Here is a 16,624-nt window from a genome sequence, read left to right as displayed (position 1 = left end):
GGCAACACTTTGAATGATACAACCAAACTTCATTAAAAGAAAAGATAATTAGTTAAGCAAAGAGGCATGCAATTGCCACTTACACAATACTACAATTATACTTTCACTTAAAGATGAAATAGTATTTTGATGGGTGATCAGTCTGCTGACAACAGAGCCTTATAATTGTGGATCCTAATGGTACTCTTTCGATATTAATTGCAGTGCTCCTCCAAGTTAGCAAAATTATTCCTTTTTAATACTCTGTTATAATATACTTAGGGCCCTACCAAATTCACACCATGAAAAACGCATCACGGACCATGAAATCTGATCTCCCCCTGTGAAATCTGGTCTTTTGTATGCTTTTACCCCTATTCATACAGATTTCACCAGAGGGAGACCAGCATTTCTCAAATTGGGGGCTCTGACCCAAAAGGGAGTTGCGGGGGGGGGGTCACAAGATTATTTTAGGGGTGTCGCAGTATTTCCACCCTTACTTTTGCACTGCCTTCAGATCTGGGCGGCTAAAGAGCGGCAGTTGTTACCATGGTACCATGCCATCCTTACTTCTGCGTTGCTGCTGGCAGTGTCTCTGTTTTCAGAGTGGGGCTCCTGGCAGCAGCCGCTGCTCTCCAGCTGCCCAGCTCAGAAGGCAGTGCGCTGCCAGCAGCAGCAGCACAGAAGTAGGGGTAGCAGCACCGCAACCCCCCTACAATAACCTTGAGGACCTCCCCCCGCGCGCCCGCCCACAACTCCTTTATGGGTCAGGACCACTACAATTGCAACACCATGAAATTTCAGATTTCAATAGCTGAAATCATGTAATTTACGATTTAAAAAATCCTATGACTCTGAAATTGACCAAAATGGACCATGAATTTGGTAGGGCCCTAAATATACTAATTAACATTAAACTGTCATTTACCATAATTATATTTCCATGGCTTTATTTGGCTCTTTACATTATGTATTATTTCAATTAATATCTGCACCAATGTCCTTCCCATACTATCAATATGGACAGCATTTTAATACAACATTCACAATTCTCAAAAACACTCCTTAAAATCCTTGTTCAAACTGCTTATAACCAAAACCTAATGGCAACATAACCCTGGCTCGTGTCATGAGAAAGTGAGAGTCAACCATAACACTCTGTCTTCACATTATCTTGGATTTTTCTCACACTAGCAACTTGAATTTCCCATACTCCTCTACATTGAGACCCCAAATCTAACTTCTACTTATTCCTTAAGTTAAATCATCTGAACTGTGAACTGAGGTGGAGAGCCTGGGTCTGATGGGCAAGGAGACCAGGAGCCAGAGAGGGAAATGGGGGGCATAGTTGGGCTGCAGGATGGTGGACGCTGAGATCAGTGGAGGAGCAGGGGGAGGGGAAGGACTGAGATTGGCTGAACAAGGAGACTGGGACTAGGAGTTCATGTGGGAGGAATGGGGCAGGGGAAAGACCTCTGACAAGGAATTGGGGTTCAGGGGGAATACTAGGACTGGCTGGACAAAGAGAGTAGGGCAAGGAGCTGGGGAGGTGATGGGACAGAGTCTGAGACTGAGTGAGCAGCCCTGGGAGGGAGATTGGAACTGGGAGCCAGTGGGACACGGGGAGGGGAGAGACAGATTGGATGTGGGGAGCTGGCATTGGCTGGGCGAGAAGACTGGGTCCAGTGAGTTGGGACAGAAATGGGGGGACTGGGACTGGATGTAGGGATGGGGAGAGACTGGGATGGGTAGGGATTGGGACTTAGAGAGAGAGCCCAGGGAGGGAGATGAAGTCTGGTGGGGCAAAGAAACAGGGACTGGGATGAGAAGCCTGACAGTTGGAGACTGAGACTGGTAGGTGAGAAGAATAGGACTGGGCCAAGGAGCCAGTGGTGGGGAAGTGACAGGAGTGGGACATGAGCAAGTTGGAGTGGATAGGGCAGAAAGGGTTAAGCATGGGGGGAAATGACAGAAGTCTGTTCCCACTAGAACACACTCCCCTCGAGGTCCTGGAATGAAGCTCAAAATTCCTCAGTCTCACCAATCATCTTGCTGTCAGTAGATAACTGTGAAACCCTCCAGCAAAGTGTGTTTGTGTGTGTGTGTCTCAAACTAACTTGATACTGTTTTTGAGGAGGCTAGAAATTTGGTTGATAAAGGTAATAATGCTGAAGTAATATACTCAGACTTCTCTAAGGCATTTGACTTGGTATGACCCAATATTTTGATTAAAAAACCAAGAACAATACAAAATCAACAAGCACACTTGAAAGGGATTAAAAACTGGATAGCAGGTCTCAAAATGTAATTGTAAATGGGGAATAGTCACTGAGCCGGTGTTTTTTTTGTGGGGTTCCATGGAGATTGGTTCTTGCCCTAGATTATTTTTAACCTCTTTATCAATGACCTGGAAGAAAACATAAGATCATTACTGATAAAGTCTGCATATGACACACAAATTGGGGGAGTGCTAAATAATGGAGAGGCCAGGTCATTGATACAAAGCAATGTGGATCGATTGGTAAATGAGGCACAAACAAGCAATGTATTCTAATATGGATAAGTGTAAATGGATCCAACTAGGAACAAAAAATGTAGCCCATAGTTACTCTATCTCGGGTAGCAGTAACTCTGAAAAAGACTTGGCAGTCGTGAGGGTTGGTTAGTTGAACACGGGCTCCGAGAGTGAGACTGTGGCCAAAAGGGCTAACTTGGATGCACGAACAGGAATCTTGAATAGGAGTAGAGAGTTGGTATATCTCTGTGTTTGGCAGAGGGGTGACCACTGTTGGAATATTGTGTTCAGTTTTGGTGCTCATGATTCAAGAAGGATGTTGATAAATTGGAGAGGATTCACAGAGGAGCCACAAGCATGATTAAAGGATTGGAAAACATGACTTAAAATGACTGAATTCTTTGAGTCTATCTATGTAGTTTAACAAAGAGAAAGTTAATGGGTGACTTGATCACAGTCTGTAAGTACCTCTATGGGGAATAAATATTGGATAATGGGCTCTTCGGTCTAGCAGACAAAGGTGTAATATGATTTAGTGTCTGAAAGTTGAAGCTAGATCTATTCAGATTGGAAATAAGATATACATTTTTAACAGTGAAGGTAATTAACCATTGGAACAATTTACCAAGGGTAATGGTGGATTCTTCCTCACTGGCAATTTTTAAAATCAAGATTGGATGCTTTTTCTCAAAGATATGCTCTATTTCAAACAGGAATTATGTTGAGGAAGTTCTTTGGCCTGTGATGTACTGGAGGGCCAAATAGATGATTACAGTGGTCCCTTCTGGCCTTGGAATGAATGAATCTACGAATCTTACCCTTTGGCTATCTTAACTATTCAGATTATAAGATCTCAGGGCAGATGTTGTCTCGCATTATGCATATGTAGTCCCTAGTAAAATGAGTCCTGGTCTCATTTGGGGTCTCTAGTCAGGGGTTCTCACAACAAAATTTTTGGTGGCCTCAGAGTATGTCCATCAACTCTTACTGGTGGCCGCTCTGACAATTTTTCCTAGAACACTTTAATTAACTTTAGGAAAAACAAATAAATATGCACATATACATGTCCAAATCTTTGTAATTTATTCATGTGGGGTGGTTTTTTTGCGGACTCAGTCATGTACAGTTGTCTCTATTCTTTATTGGACCTAAACAGAATAGAAACACAAATAAGGTGCTTTGCACATTCTTGTCTCTTTTTGTTGTTTCTTTTGCTTGTTGGTTGCTTTTTAAAAAAAGACTTGATAGCTAGTAAGTTTGCTGCTGCGAAAAGTAATATTTGTATGTTTGTTAATATCGCTTTCACAGCCTCCCAGCTAGCTAGTAAGTCTGCTGTGAAAAGTGATATTAACAAACATCAATTTTCACAGCAAACTTACTCAGCCCTGGCAAACCAGGGGACAAACTAAGCCCTGGATGGGGAGGTCGGTAGGGAGGCAGCAGGGGCCAGAAGGGATGGATGGGTGGCTGGGGAAACAGCTGGGGCCAGGGGTGATGGGGGAGGGGGGGCGGCCATGAGCCAAGGGCCGGCACCTGCTGCAGAGTGGCTAAGGTCCAGAGCCAGAACCCAAAGACCCATGACTGGATCCTGCCCCCCAACTACCCAGACTGAAGCCTGAACCTCACTGCCCCCAGGAAGGTGGGGAACTCACTGGCTGCCAGTTCCTCTGGCATTTGTAGCTCCAGAGGGGGACAGAGCTCAACCCCTGCTGGAGGCCCTGGGGGAGGCTCCACTGCTTTGCCGCCGACCTCCCGGTGCCCAGGAGGCTGTCATGCCCACAAGAAAAGCTCCTGGTGGCCACATGCAGCCGCGGTGGCTGCATTGGAGAAATGCTGCTCTGTGTGCAACTGTGTAATACAAATAAGGAGATTGTTTGTTTGAACTCTGCAGTCCTTGTGTCATTTTAAAAATGCTTTGTCGTACAGCAATAACGTGTCTGTCTCACATTCAGGGAACAATTTTGGACCTTCCTTGCAATCAATTTAAAACCCATTCGTTCCTGTGGATGGTATGCACAGACTCCAATGACCAATGGATTAAACCTGGGCCTTATACCACAAAAATTGTGACTTGAAATTCAGTGATGGGGGGGAGGGGGATTATATTTTCATTACAAATTCTTCCTTATTTTTATTCTGCCAGAAGTCAAATAGATCACTGTATTCTCACCACTTAATTATTCTTATCAAGCAAAAATACTCTGCATTTGATTGGATTGGGATTCATCTGAATGAATTGCAGCCATCTGAAGTGTTGAACATTTCCTGTTCAATGAGACGTCTCTGCTGTCTTGAGGCTGAGGAAGGAACACTCTGCAGCTGACATTTCAATAATTTAAAATACATTAAACGTTCGACAATACGGGAAAGGGGGCAGAGGGAGCAGGATTGCTATTTATGGTTATAGCTCAGGAAAAGGCAATACTTCCTCAAAGAGCGTCAAAAAGTGCAGTCATGCTCATTAGCCTGCATCCCCACTGTGCAAGCCTTCCTGCGGGGGAAGGGTGAGGTCACAAAAATGCAGAAAGAACAGCAGTGAGGATTCCTGCTACAATGGGAATACGTCTGGAGCACTTCCTTGTGTGGTGGGTTTTTTTTTTTGTGTATTGTGTCAGTGCCTCAGAGCCCCCATCCTGGGTCAGGACCAAATTGTGCTAGATAAGAACTAGAACTAGATAAGTTAATGGAAGAGGGTTCAAAAAAGAACTAGGTACGTTCATGGAGGATAGGTCCATCAATAGCTATTCGCCAGGATGGGCGGGAATGCAAAGCCATGCTCTGAAGTTGTCCCTAACTTCTATTTGCCAGAAGCTGGGAATGGACAAAACGGGATGGGTCACTTGATGATTACCTGTTCAGTTCATTTCCTCGGAAGCACCTGGCCAGTGTTGGAAGACAGGATACTGGGCTAGATGGACCTCTGGTCTGACCCAGTATGGCTGTTCTTATGTGCAAGGCACTGTACAAACACAGAACAAAAAGATGGTTTCTGCCCCAAAGAGCTTACAGTTTCCTCCTTGATGGGCACATATCTCACAAATGCAGAAGTCCTGCAAGTCCAGAGCACACTTGAATTTACTATAGTCTTCCACTTTATGTCTAGCATTTATGTAGTAGTTTCATCTTCCAAGTATATCACAGACATTTTAATGACTAAATGATGCTGCCATGCTCCCGTGAGGTTGGCGACGGCAGAAGTATTGTTTTTCACAATTTACTGATGAACAGTTGAGGCCAAGGGGTTAAACAGCTTGTGGAATGGCACAGAGGAATCCTAGAATCCTAGAATATCAGGGTTGGAGGGACCTCAGGAGGTCATCTAGTCCAACCCCCTGCTCAGAGCAGGACCAATCCCCAACTAACAAGCTAACAGCAGAGCTGGGATTTGAAGTTGGAAGCTCCTAGCTCCTAGCCTGTGTTCACTCTGCTAGCCTACTCTTTTCTATATGTCTGATGCTGGTGGGACATTCCTTGATCTATGCCTTGCGCTGGGTGAACAACTGAGACTGTAGCAAGGAAGATTAATTCCAGAATGTTTTTCTCTCTTCCCCGCTGTACAACACACTATGGGCAATACTATTGGATACTCCCCCTGTTCTCCATCACTATTTGCTTTTAGGTTTACTAGCAAGTACATAATAAAATACCTGCTAACTAGAGAAGGACAATAGTGTATGGGCTTCTGTGGATCCAGCTGCAGAAGACACATCTCCAAGAGCATGCCTTTTGCTTTGCTTTGAGCCCAAATTCTGCCTTCTGAGATGCACGCGTAATTTCCATTCAAGTTGGTAGGAATTTCATGCACGTATCTGGTGCAAAAGTTGACCCTAAATAGCTGGGGGTGGGTAGGGAATTAAAATGTTCCATTAGAGAGAGCCCACAGCACAATGAGGAGGCATGGTTTTGGTCCTCACTGTTCTTGTTGAGTTATCCTTCACTAGCTTCTGGGTTCTTTCATGCAGCCTTAATTGTTTTGAACTTTAATTAAACTCTCTCTGGGCTTTGGAAGCTCTTCATTGCTTAGGAAAGAAATTTTGATTGCTCGCTAGGCTTCCCTAGTGGCGCTCATGCCTCTTGTTGGAAACACGTGGGTTTGCGTAGGCCATGTAGTAAGTGCACAGGGCAACTTTGCTGCCGCATTTGGAAAAACTGTTCACTTTGTGGAAAGGATTTCTTCAGATGCTGGGAATCATTCTATAGGTGCTGGAGGCAGGGATGGGGTGGAGGCAAAGGTGGCTTTTTGGTGCCAGGAAGAGGCCTGCCCAGCCCCTGGCGTAAATTAGAACACACTGTAATTTACACTTTGTTCCCATGGTGCTCTGTAGGCCCTTGACCAGAGACTCTTGTAGTGCAAGGTACTCTGGTCAAGCTCCCAATTTAGCTCGTGTGCTGGAGATTGCAAGCAGGGATGGTGCAGGGTCCTCACACCAGCTCCACAGCAGCTGAGGGTGTGTGCTGGGCAGGGGTTTTCAGAGGGTCATTTCCACCTACTTAAAGGCCCTTTTATGTTGCCAGAGCAACGTGGTTTTTCCAATATTCAGTAGACCCCAATCTCTTCCTACTGGCCCAGCTGATGTTGCTGAATTCTTTATGCCATGTATGGTAGAGATTAGGGGGGTGGACAAAGGCTAGCAGGCTGACCATCAAGACTGAAGTGATGGGTGATGGGTGACAACGACCTCTGCCTGTCTTACAGAGGAGAGGGTGCATGTGTCCACCATTTCTGATGCAGGTGCACAGTCTGGAGGGTCTGATTTAGATGCTGCTGCTTTTCAGTTTTGGCTTCTTGTCCGTACCATGACTCTGACTGCAGCACAGCTGGGTAAGGAAGCCCAGGGTTTTTCAGCTGATGCGCTCCGAAACCTGCTGGGGGTCTGTGGCTCCCTCCTTCCTAATATTTCTGTACAGGAATACATGGAATCTGATTTGATTCAACTTCCCGTAGCCCTCTTAGCTTTTTGCTCTTGCAGTTCCCTTCTATCTCGCTTTCTGGCTTCTCCATCAAATTCCAAATGTTCGCTTTCCTGTGCAACTGTGTTTGAGGCTTCCTAGGTAATATTCCATGCAGACTTTGTGATTTTGGAGAATACTAAGCATTAGTCTCCAGGACGTTAATTATCCATAAATGTGTGTGAATCCAGACTACATTAGTCTCCTACCTTAGACTTTTACATGCACTGAATTCATCATTAAATAATGCTGCACGAACAGCGCCTCCCAACCCTTTGCTCCAAAGTTATTCATAGATACAAGAGGTTGCATGCTTCAGCACGTGGCATGTTACAGAGAGGGATGTTTAGTAGCGATACAGGCAGTTCAACTCACTTGTAATTTATATGCCAGTGAAACTAAACTATTCAAATGCCTCCAGCCCTTGGTGTCCTATCTCTCTGGATGAGCTACTCTGTGAACCAATACAGGTTACTGAGGTTATCTTTATTAAAAATTAGACACATGCAACTCTACATTTCTGGTTGGTGAACATTCAGATTTTTTTAATCAGAATTATCAGATTTGGTATAATGGATACAGCATAATAAGCGACACACCTACAGCTTGACTATTATCAGTATATTATTTACTCATGATAACTGTGCTTACTGAACATTCCTTTCAGTTAATTTTCTACTTAAATTTTGAGGGTTGGACAGCCATAAACGGTAACTCTGTGGAACGCTGTCAAAATGTCTTCAAGGGCAGCCCTTTCACAAAGAGTAAATCAGTGATGGCACACGTTACTTTCAGTCTTCAGGAAATAATGTGGCAGCAGTACCATACATTACAGCTGCTTAAAATTTGTGAATCTTTTTACAAAAATGTATGTGAGAATTATTTGCCCTCATCTCCAAAAATTTCAATTTTCATGTACAATTTCAGGGGATTGAAAAATGTATTTGCAGTGAAGCATGTGGAAACCTGTAAGGCCATTTTTGCACTTGAGAATTTTGGAAAAGCTCTTAGAGCATGAGATGGCTGAAAGCTGCTTGGTCTAGGATATAATATAAGGCGAGGAATCAGGAGATTTTGAGTTCTATTCCCACCTATGTCCCTTGTTGGAATTATTAGCAAGTCTATGGTGTATAGCACTTTACAAGCATTATTTAGTTGTGAAGTAAGTAAATATGATCAGTCTTATTTCACTGTGAGGAAGTGGAGGCTAAGAGGTTATATCACTAGGGTTCTGTCACAAGTCAAGCGTTTTAACCATGATTAAAATCCAGGTCTCCTGACTTATTATCCTATGTCTAATCCACCAGACCACAGCTCCCAGGCCTACTAAATCACTTGATGGAAAATTTGCTCCTGTGTGCAGTGAATTAAGTGCATGGAGCCAAAGGGATCCTCCACTGACTGGCCTTAATACTATTATGGCAGGAATCACTGGAGCTGTTATATAGTCTTATGAGTTATATTTCTTAATTGACAAGCTCAGTTCATTGTTGGAAGAAATGCTGTGGTGTTAGTTTTATGATGCAGGATTTTTGCTGTCTGCCTTAACCAGAGTCAATTCTTGGGGCAGAGTTAATTCCTGGGAGCTGGTCATTGGTTTGATGATATTCCTGGAAAAAAGGATTGCCTATGTGCTGTTGTGACCATGTCTGTTCCAAGACTGGTGTATATAGTGTAATCAAACAAAGATGCATTAAGAATATATCCAGACTCCAAGCCATTTATTTCTCCTTCCATGAAAAGTCAATCTGTGTGGCCTGACATCTGCTACTGCTTGGCAGAAAATAGACAACACTATACAGGTACACACTGTAGCAATTTATAAAGACTATTTAGTACATAAATTAAATCAATTTTCATTTTCCTTCAGTTTACAAAACTGCTCTGGTTTTATGGAATTTTTACTAACTCAAAAACCAGGGGCATTTCACTGGGGAAAAAAGTGTGTGTTTAATATGTCATCCAGATCTAGTTAGGGCAGTTGCTGCTGCTTCCTTCCTCTCTAATTACTACATTGTTTCTGGTTAAATGAGGACTGAAATAGAGCTACTTGCAGTGTGCAAAGTTAAGCACATGCAGAAGTTTTTGCAGGATTGGGGCCTATATAAGTAACACAGGTGGTAGAGGTCTGGGTTTTTTGGAGTGCCAGGTCCTGGATGCTGTCACTGTCAAATGAAAAGTCTTGTGTATCTGGAAGACAGGTGATGGCCAAAAATACTTAGCAGCTGTGGAATTGTTACAAGTTCTTGCACAAATGACCAGTGAGCTCATTACATAATCCAAAATGAGAAAGGAAGGGGTGTTCTTATATGTACATTTATATAGTATTGAAGGAAAGAATGACAACAGGTTTTGGAAAAAAAAAGTAATTATGAAAACGCCATCTCTCAACCACGCACACATACTTTTAAAGTTTTTGCCTAATTCTGTGGGGACAGTGTCACATCTTTTTCCAAATCTCAACAAAGGTGAAATTCAGTCTTGGGAGGTACGCACGTAACCTCCATTGAAGTCGGTGGACGTTGTAGGCTTGTACTTGGGCAGAGCTTGATCCTATGATAGTAATAGTCTAAAATTGTTACTATAGATTAGAGCAGTGGTTCTCAACCTTTCCAGACGACTATACTCCTTTTAGGAGTCAGATTTGTTTTGCGTACCCCCAAGTTTCACCTCACTTAAAAATGACTTGCTTACAAAATCAGACACAAAAATACAGAAGTGTCACAGTGAACTATTACTGAAAAATTGCTGACGTTCTCATTTTACCATATAATTATAAATCAGTTGGAATATAAATATTGCACTTACATGTCAGTGTTTACTATATAGAGCAGTATAAACAAGTCATTGTCTGTATGCAATTTTAGTTTGTACTGACTTCGCTAGTGTTTTGTATGTAGTCTGTTGTAAAACTAGGCAAATATCTAGATGAGTTGATGTACCCCCTGGAAAAACTCTGCGTACCCCTAGGGATACACGTACCCCTGGTTGAGAGCCACTGGATTAGAGCATCAATGCTCTGAGCCCTTCTGTGGCTGTATTTTTTTTATTAAAGCTTTTCTTTTATTACTGTTTGGTTCAATCAAGTCTGAAGAGACTTTGTTTTTGCAGGAGGTCCTCCAGGAGTAGCAAGAAGTGTAAACAATACACCTAGAACAGGAACTAATATTCAGCATGCCAGTCATGCCAGGTACTTCCTTCCTGCAGGAAGGCACAATGAGAATGAGGCTCAGACACCTTAATCTTAATAAAAAAGAAGAACATGGAGACAGACTCCTTATTTCTTTACTGGCGCACCATTTGTTACAGCAGCATTTGCCAGGGCTATAAATACTTTACAACCAACTCTAAAATTTATTCCAATTAATGTGGGATCTTTTTCTTTTTTTTTAAAGTATAAAAGCCCAGCTGAGTGTTGGGGAATGTGGGGCTGGTGTATTTATACACATAAATTATTCCACAAAGATAGAGAGAACAAGATGGCACACACTGAGTAGCAAATAGCTCTGCAAGGCTCAGAGGCTGAAAACCAGACCCTGATCTTTCGAGTGGGTTTGTGTGTTTTTTTTGAGAATGTGCAGTGATGTTGCATGCAATGCGTCAGAGATTCCACTCTCCTGACGTTGCTTTTCCTTGCACCAGTGAAAGGGGGTACAGATATTGTTTCCACTGCCTTGCCAGATCCTGATTTTCTGTTACTACTTGTTTCCTTAAAAGGAAAATCTGAGAACAGTGTAAGTCACCTGAAAAATCATTTGGGGCTTCAAAGTGGGGCCTGTCACAATGGGCAAATATTGAGTATCTGACCCCATTGCAACAGCATGAGGATTGATGATGACCCTGGTCTCTCCACACTTCCTCTGTGTTTAAATGTGGTACAGGCAGTAGGAGTGAAGATTTAGGCAAGAGACTTTAATCCACGAGAAGGGCTGATCCTGCAGCCCTTATGCAGGGAAAACATTACTTGATGTCTCTGAGAGAAATCCTGGGGAATGGAACAAAGATTATGTGAAAGGGCTTTTATCTGTGCAGTGGTGGTGAGGGTCAGAGATGGGATGGGATAGAATCCACAACTACAGCTGGGGGGGCTGTCCGGGCAGCAGGGACATGGCCACTATGACGGGGCATTGAAGGGAGGAGACAGAGGAACTTAGGAAGTGACTCACTCCTACCCCAGTAGTTGTGTTGTGCATGAACCCACTGGCTACACTCCTTCCTCTTCCCAGGTTGCCCATGTCTTCCTCTGGTGTCAGGCACCTGCCATGGAGATATGGAAGCAGCGGATAGAGAATTCCTCTGGACGGGGACTGTGCTGGTTGTGCATAGTCATACACCACTTTCCAGCTGCCTTTGGGTTTTATACACCCACAGTGAGGCATTTCTGGATTTGGCCATCAGGTGAATGATGGCTGAATGAGGTCTTTGGCCAGATTTTCCAAAGCGCTAGCATCTAGCCGCTTTTATTAAGAACAATGAGAGCTGCTGGGTTCTGAACACTTCTCATCATCGGGCCCATGATGTCTGAACCAGGTATGTGTCGGCCTCCTTTTCCCCTCTCCTTTACATTAGTCTTGATGCCCCTCTCTCTTTCTTTTTGTTTTGTAGTCCAGAAGTCAGTCCCGAATTGGCCTGAAGCAAAGCACCAAGCAGAAGGTATGTTCATTCTTTTGCTCAGTACTATGTCTGTCTTCTTTCTTAGTTTATAATGGCTGCATAGATTTCATGAGAAAAGAATTTCTGGTTTTCATGGCTACAGTTCCATGCCGCACAAAGATCCGTGGGGAAACAATGGAGAATTCTTTCAGCCAAGTAGATTTTATGGGGAGAAGCTGCTGGGGTTTAGGATCCCCCACACCCGCTGTTTCCCCATGATTAATGGCTATACCATTTAATCTCAAGAGCATTTCTGCGAAAATTAATGAAGAATGATTACCTCACACTGCCTAGTGCAGCAGCTCAATAGGTCACATGGAGTCGCACTGAAAAACGGAGCCCGGAAGAATTCTCTTGGAGCCTTTGATTTACTGAGTGTTCAGCTGCGATGCTGAGATGCAGTTTGTGGCCCTGTCACTCCTGACCAGTTACCAATAACTAAGAGTTAACAGGAGTGTTCTATTGATCACATCTTGATCCCCACAGAATGAGCAAAATGAGTTGTGGGAGGTAGGATGCTGAATGGTTGGAAAAAGAGGAAGGACTATACTTGAGAGGGCTGAATGAAAAGGGGGTTTACTTGTTCCACAAAGTGGATGAGGCAGGTAGAAAGTGTGGTGTGCAGGGGGAGAGGGGTTGCCCTTCCTAGGTGATCAGGTTTATCAGTGTTCCAGCCTGTGCTTTGGGGAGCGGATAGGTTTGCTGAGGTCAGGAGCCAGATTCACTCTGTGTGTGTGTAAAAAGCACTCTCCTACACCTTCAGCAGCACCTGCCCTTGGAGAAACATGTATCCATGGGAGAAGCCAGGCAGCAAGGACCCAGTCCCTAGGGTTACACCGGACAGGAACAGCTCTCTTTGAAAACTGGGCTCGATCCAATCACCACCTTCTGAGGCTCCCTGGAAGATGTGGTGGAAGAGTGCATGACGCAGTCAGAGTCAGGGCTGGCTCCAGGCACCAGCATTCCAAGCAGGTTCTTGGGGCGGCACTGTGAAAGGGTCTGCAGTCCGTGTGCCGTCAAGGTGGCAACCTCTTTCCTCAGGCTGCTGTGGTGGCAATTTGGCGGCAGCTTCTGTCTTCAGACGTCCTGCTTGGGGCGGCAAAAACGGTAGAGCCAGCCCTGGTCAGAGTGGTTCAACTCCCTGGTAGGCTGGTAGAACTGGGTGGGAAAACTTTTGCTTGGACCCAGGTGTTCAGTGTTGTAAATCTTCTTCTTCTTCTCCTCACCCCGATGCATCTTTAAACACACAGGAAGCAGTACAGCATTGCCATTCATTCCTGTTCATGGCTTGTTCCTCCATTAAGCCCTGCCTCATTTTGTCCCAAATACATTTTAAATATATACATTAAAAATAGTATTTCCAATATAAGTTTTGGGGTTTTTTTGGGGGGGGGGTTGGTCTGACTCTCTTAACAGTATCTTTTGTCGTTATTTATTTGTATTCCAGTAGTGCCTGAGGACCCCAAATGAGATCAGAGCACTCCAAAAAGTAATTTTCCCCTTTGCTGATACTCACACCTTCTTGTCAACTGTTGGAAATGGGTGATGTCCACCTTGATTGCATTGGCCTCGTGAGCCCTACAAAAGTCATTTTCCTCCTTTGATATTCACCCCTTCTTGTCAACTCTTGAGACTCGGCCACTTCCACCTTAATTGAATTAGCCTCTTTAGCACTGACACCCACGCCTCCCCCCCCAGTCGGTAAGGCAACTCCTGTCTTTTCATGTGCTGTGATATTTATACTGCTTTCTGTATTTTTCACTCCATGCATCCGATGAAGTGGGTTTTAGCCCACGAAAGCTTATGCCCAAATAAATTTGTTAGTCTCTAAGGTGCCTCAAGGACCCCTCATTGTTTTTGCTGATACAGACTAACATGGCTACCCCTCTGAAACAGTAAGAGATTTAACTCTTTGGAGCAGGGATTGTTTAAACAGGCAAGACAAAGGGTGGGAGTAAAGAAGTATCATTATCCCATTTTATACATGGAGAACTGAGGCCCAGAATCATTTCTGCATGTTCTGCACAATACTGATCCATTTTCATTTTTTAAAAAAGTAATTTTTAATCTGTAACATGCCAATAAAATGTGCACTGTACCCTATCAAGACAATAGAAAGAAACAACTATTTGCAAATGCCATTTTGCTCTAGTAAACTGATGTGCAATATTGCTGGGACCATATTTATTTTTCCAAGTTTTATTGTTACCATCAGGATATGAATTGTTTTGTTTTATTGATTTAATATATTCAGAGATACATGTATTGGAAAGTCACTAGCTAAGACATTTGTCTCTGGAACTTGACTGATTTGTTGTGATATTGATTCTGCATTCCATTTTCCTTCTGTAAAATCAGATCCAATCTGACCTTGTCTCAATCTTGATTCCCACACAGTGAACAGAGCTCTGTTTTTAAATCAGATTTTAGGTAGGGGGCAATTGTACTCATTTTGGTTCAAGCACAAGCTTACTGATGTGTGGTTCAAGGCTTTACAAAAGCTGCTAATCTAAGCATGGCATGTTATAGAAAAAGCAGAGGAACAAGATGGCCAAGATTTTAAGAAGTTTTGATCTCTGATCTTCCCTCCAGCTTTACTTTAATCCTATCAAGTGTATTCCAGCTGTATATTGGGAAGCTTGAAAAGATCTATTCCGAACAAATTTTATTAGATGCTCTGTTATTTCCAAACTAGATGTCTTGGCAGGGTGGAGGTGGAGGGTGAGGGTGGGGGTGGGAGTTGGGGGTAAAGTGTACAACAGATACATGTGGTTAAAAAGCAGAACCTCCACTCTGAACCCATGTGAATTTGTGGTCTGGATTTGATTTCGTATCATAACTCACTAGTGTGGTATTGGTTCTGACTGAGTAGGAATCTGTCTTCTGGTCTTTTTCAGCTATAACCATAATCTAGCAACTCTGGGCTGGATCCTTTTTTGGTGTAAAATGGCATAACACCCCTGAAGTCCAATATACATGAGCTGAGGCTCTGTCCAAATATCCTCACCAAAGTCTGCTGAGTGTGGATAATGTCACAAGAATAGCTGATCTAATAAGATTTCTGCAAATAAACTTGGAAGTTCATCTTGCAAGATTTTAGCCTTGCCAAACCTGAACCCAAACTCAAGATCATGTTTGGCTTCAGACCACAAAACCTAACCCTAATCTGTATCGAAAACTGGATTGAAAAAACACCACCTTGAACTATGAAAGGGAGAATTGATTGGAATAAAACCTACTTGGGAAGAGTGGGGCCTATACCTGAAGAAGGACACAGAAATTCAGTCAGGTGCTCTGAACAACCCAGCTCACAAATATTATTAGTTTATATTTAATTTAGCTGATGCCCTAGACCTGTAATTCAAAGACAGTTTGCAGGCTGATTAATTTTCTTCACACTTAGTAGCACTCTTCTTCTTTGACTTTTGAGTAACCCTGACAATTTTTAAGTCAAACCACTTTTGCAAATCAAAGTCAAATGACGGTTAAAAATTGGGCTTTGGAAGAAATAAAGATGTGTCTCTTCATAGTTCTGTATTACGAGCAATGATACTCTTGAGACTCATGCAATGTACCACTTTTGTGTGGTTAAAAATAGAAAAAAATGAGCTAAAATTCAGACTGCTTCTCAGTGGTGTTAATTCTTAACACTTCTCTTCAAAGCAATGTAAAGCCTCTAGTTAATTAATCCTACACACCCTGGTGAGGAGAGTAAGCCTGACCAACACTCATTTAAAGATGAAACTGAAGTAAAAAAATTAAGGTACATTTTCTACACAGTGGACACTGATTTTGGGCGCCCAACTTCGGACACTTTCAATCTTACTTCAGAATTGCCAAACACTTTCAACTGCAGCTGATGTCAATGAGCCCCTGAAGTTCTCAGCACCTCAGAAAATTAGGTCTTAAATGTCTCAGGTTGGTTGCCCAAATATTAATGCAGCCCAGATCACTGGCCACTTTGGACCTAAGGGACTTGCTACAGTGGAGAGTCTGTCTGAAGATGGATGAGAACTGTGGTCTTGGTTGCTATTTCTGTGTTGGGATCACTAGATCAACCTTCTCCCAGCATATAGCACTTAGTAGATTTCCAAATTGCATTACCCAGCCCCAGTTCTACCCCATGTTTCCATGTCAAAGTGAATCCATTCTGCTATTAGCCCATTGGCCCAGTAGAGGGTTCTTTGCCATCCTGAGCTCTCTAATGCTAAAAGCAATTCAGTGGAGCTAGAAGAATACATAATTAGACTAGGTCCCACACTAGGTTCCTGTTGTGTTCCCTGCCCCTCCTTCCACAGTTCTGCTCAGTAATTATGGAAACAGCCTTTTTCAGGTAGATTATACCCAGTACAACATCAACAAAGGGGAGTTGTGCTCTTGTAACTCTGGTGAGATCCAAGGCAAGAAGTGGGTTATTCTAAACTGGTCCTGTGTTTCTCTGGGAAAGGAAAATATGCTGAGCAGTCTGGACTTACTTATTTAATATGTAACACAGTCACAGTGGGCATCTAATTTATTTCAGTGCAA

The 16,624-nt window shown here is 43.2% G+C and overlaps 1 protein-coding gene across 1 annotated transcript in view; it reads left to right on the top strand.

Moving 5' to 3' along the window:
* The window catches only part of RASGEF1B (RasGEF domain family member 1B), a 339,701-nt gene that overhangs the window by 62,387 nt on the left and 260,690 nt on the right, over window positions 1-16,624 (top strand). The window contains exon 2 of the mRNA XM_084625325.1: window positions 12,050-12,097. Coding sequence (XP_084481451.1) covers window positions 12,050-12,097 — 48 coding nt within the window. The remainder of the gene's footprint in view (window positions 1-12,049; window positions 12,098-16,624) is intronic.

This window comes from Lepidochelys olivacea (genome assembly GCF_965140295.1).
Source record: "Lepidochelys olivacea isolate rLepOli2 genome assembly, chromosome: 4".
NCBI classification, from domain to species: domain Eukaryota; kingdom Metazoa; phylum Chordata; order Testudines; family Cheloniidae; genus Lepidochelys; species Lepidochelys olivacea.
This window is presented reverse-complemented; position numbering and strand designations above follow the sequence as displayed.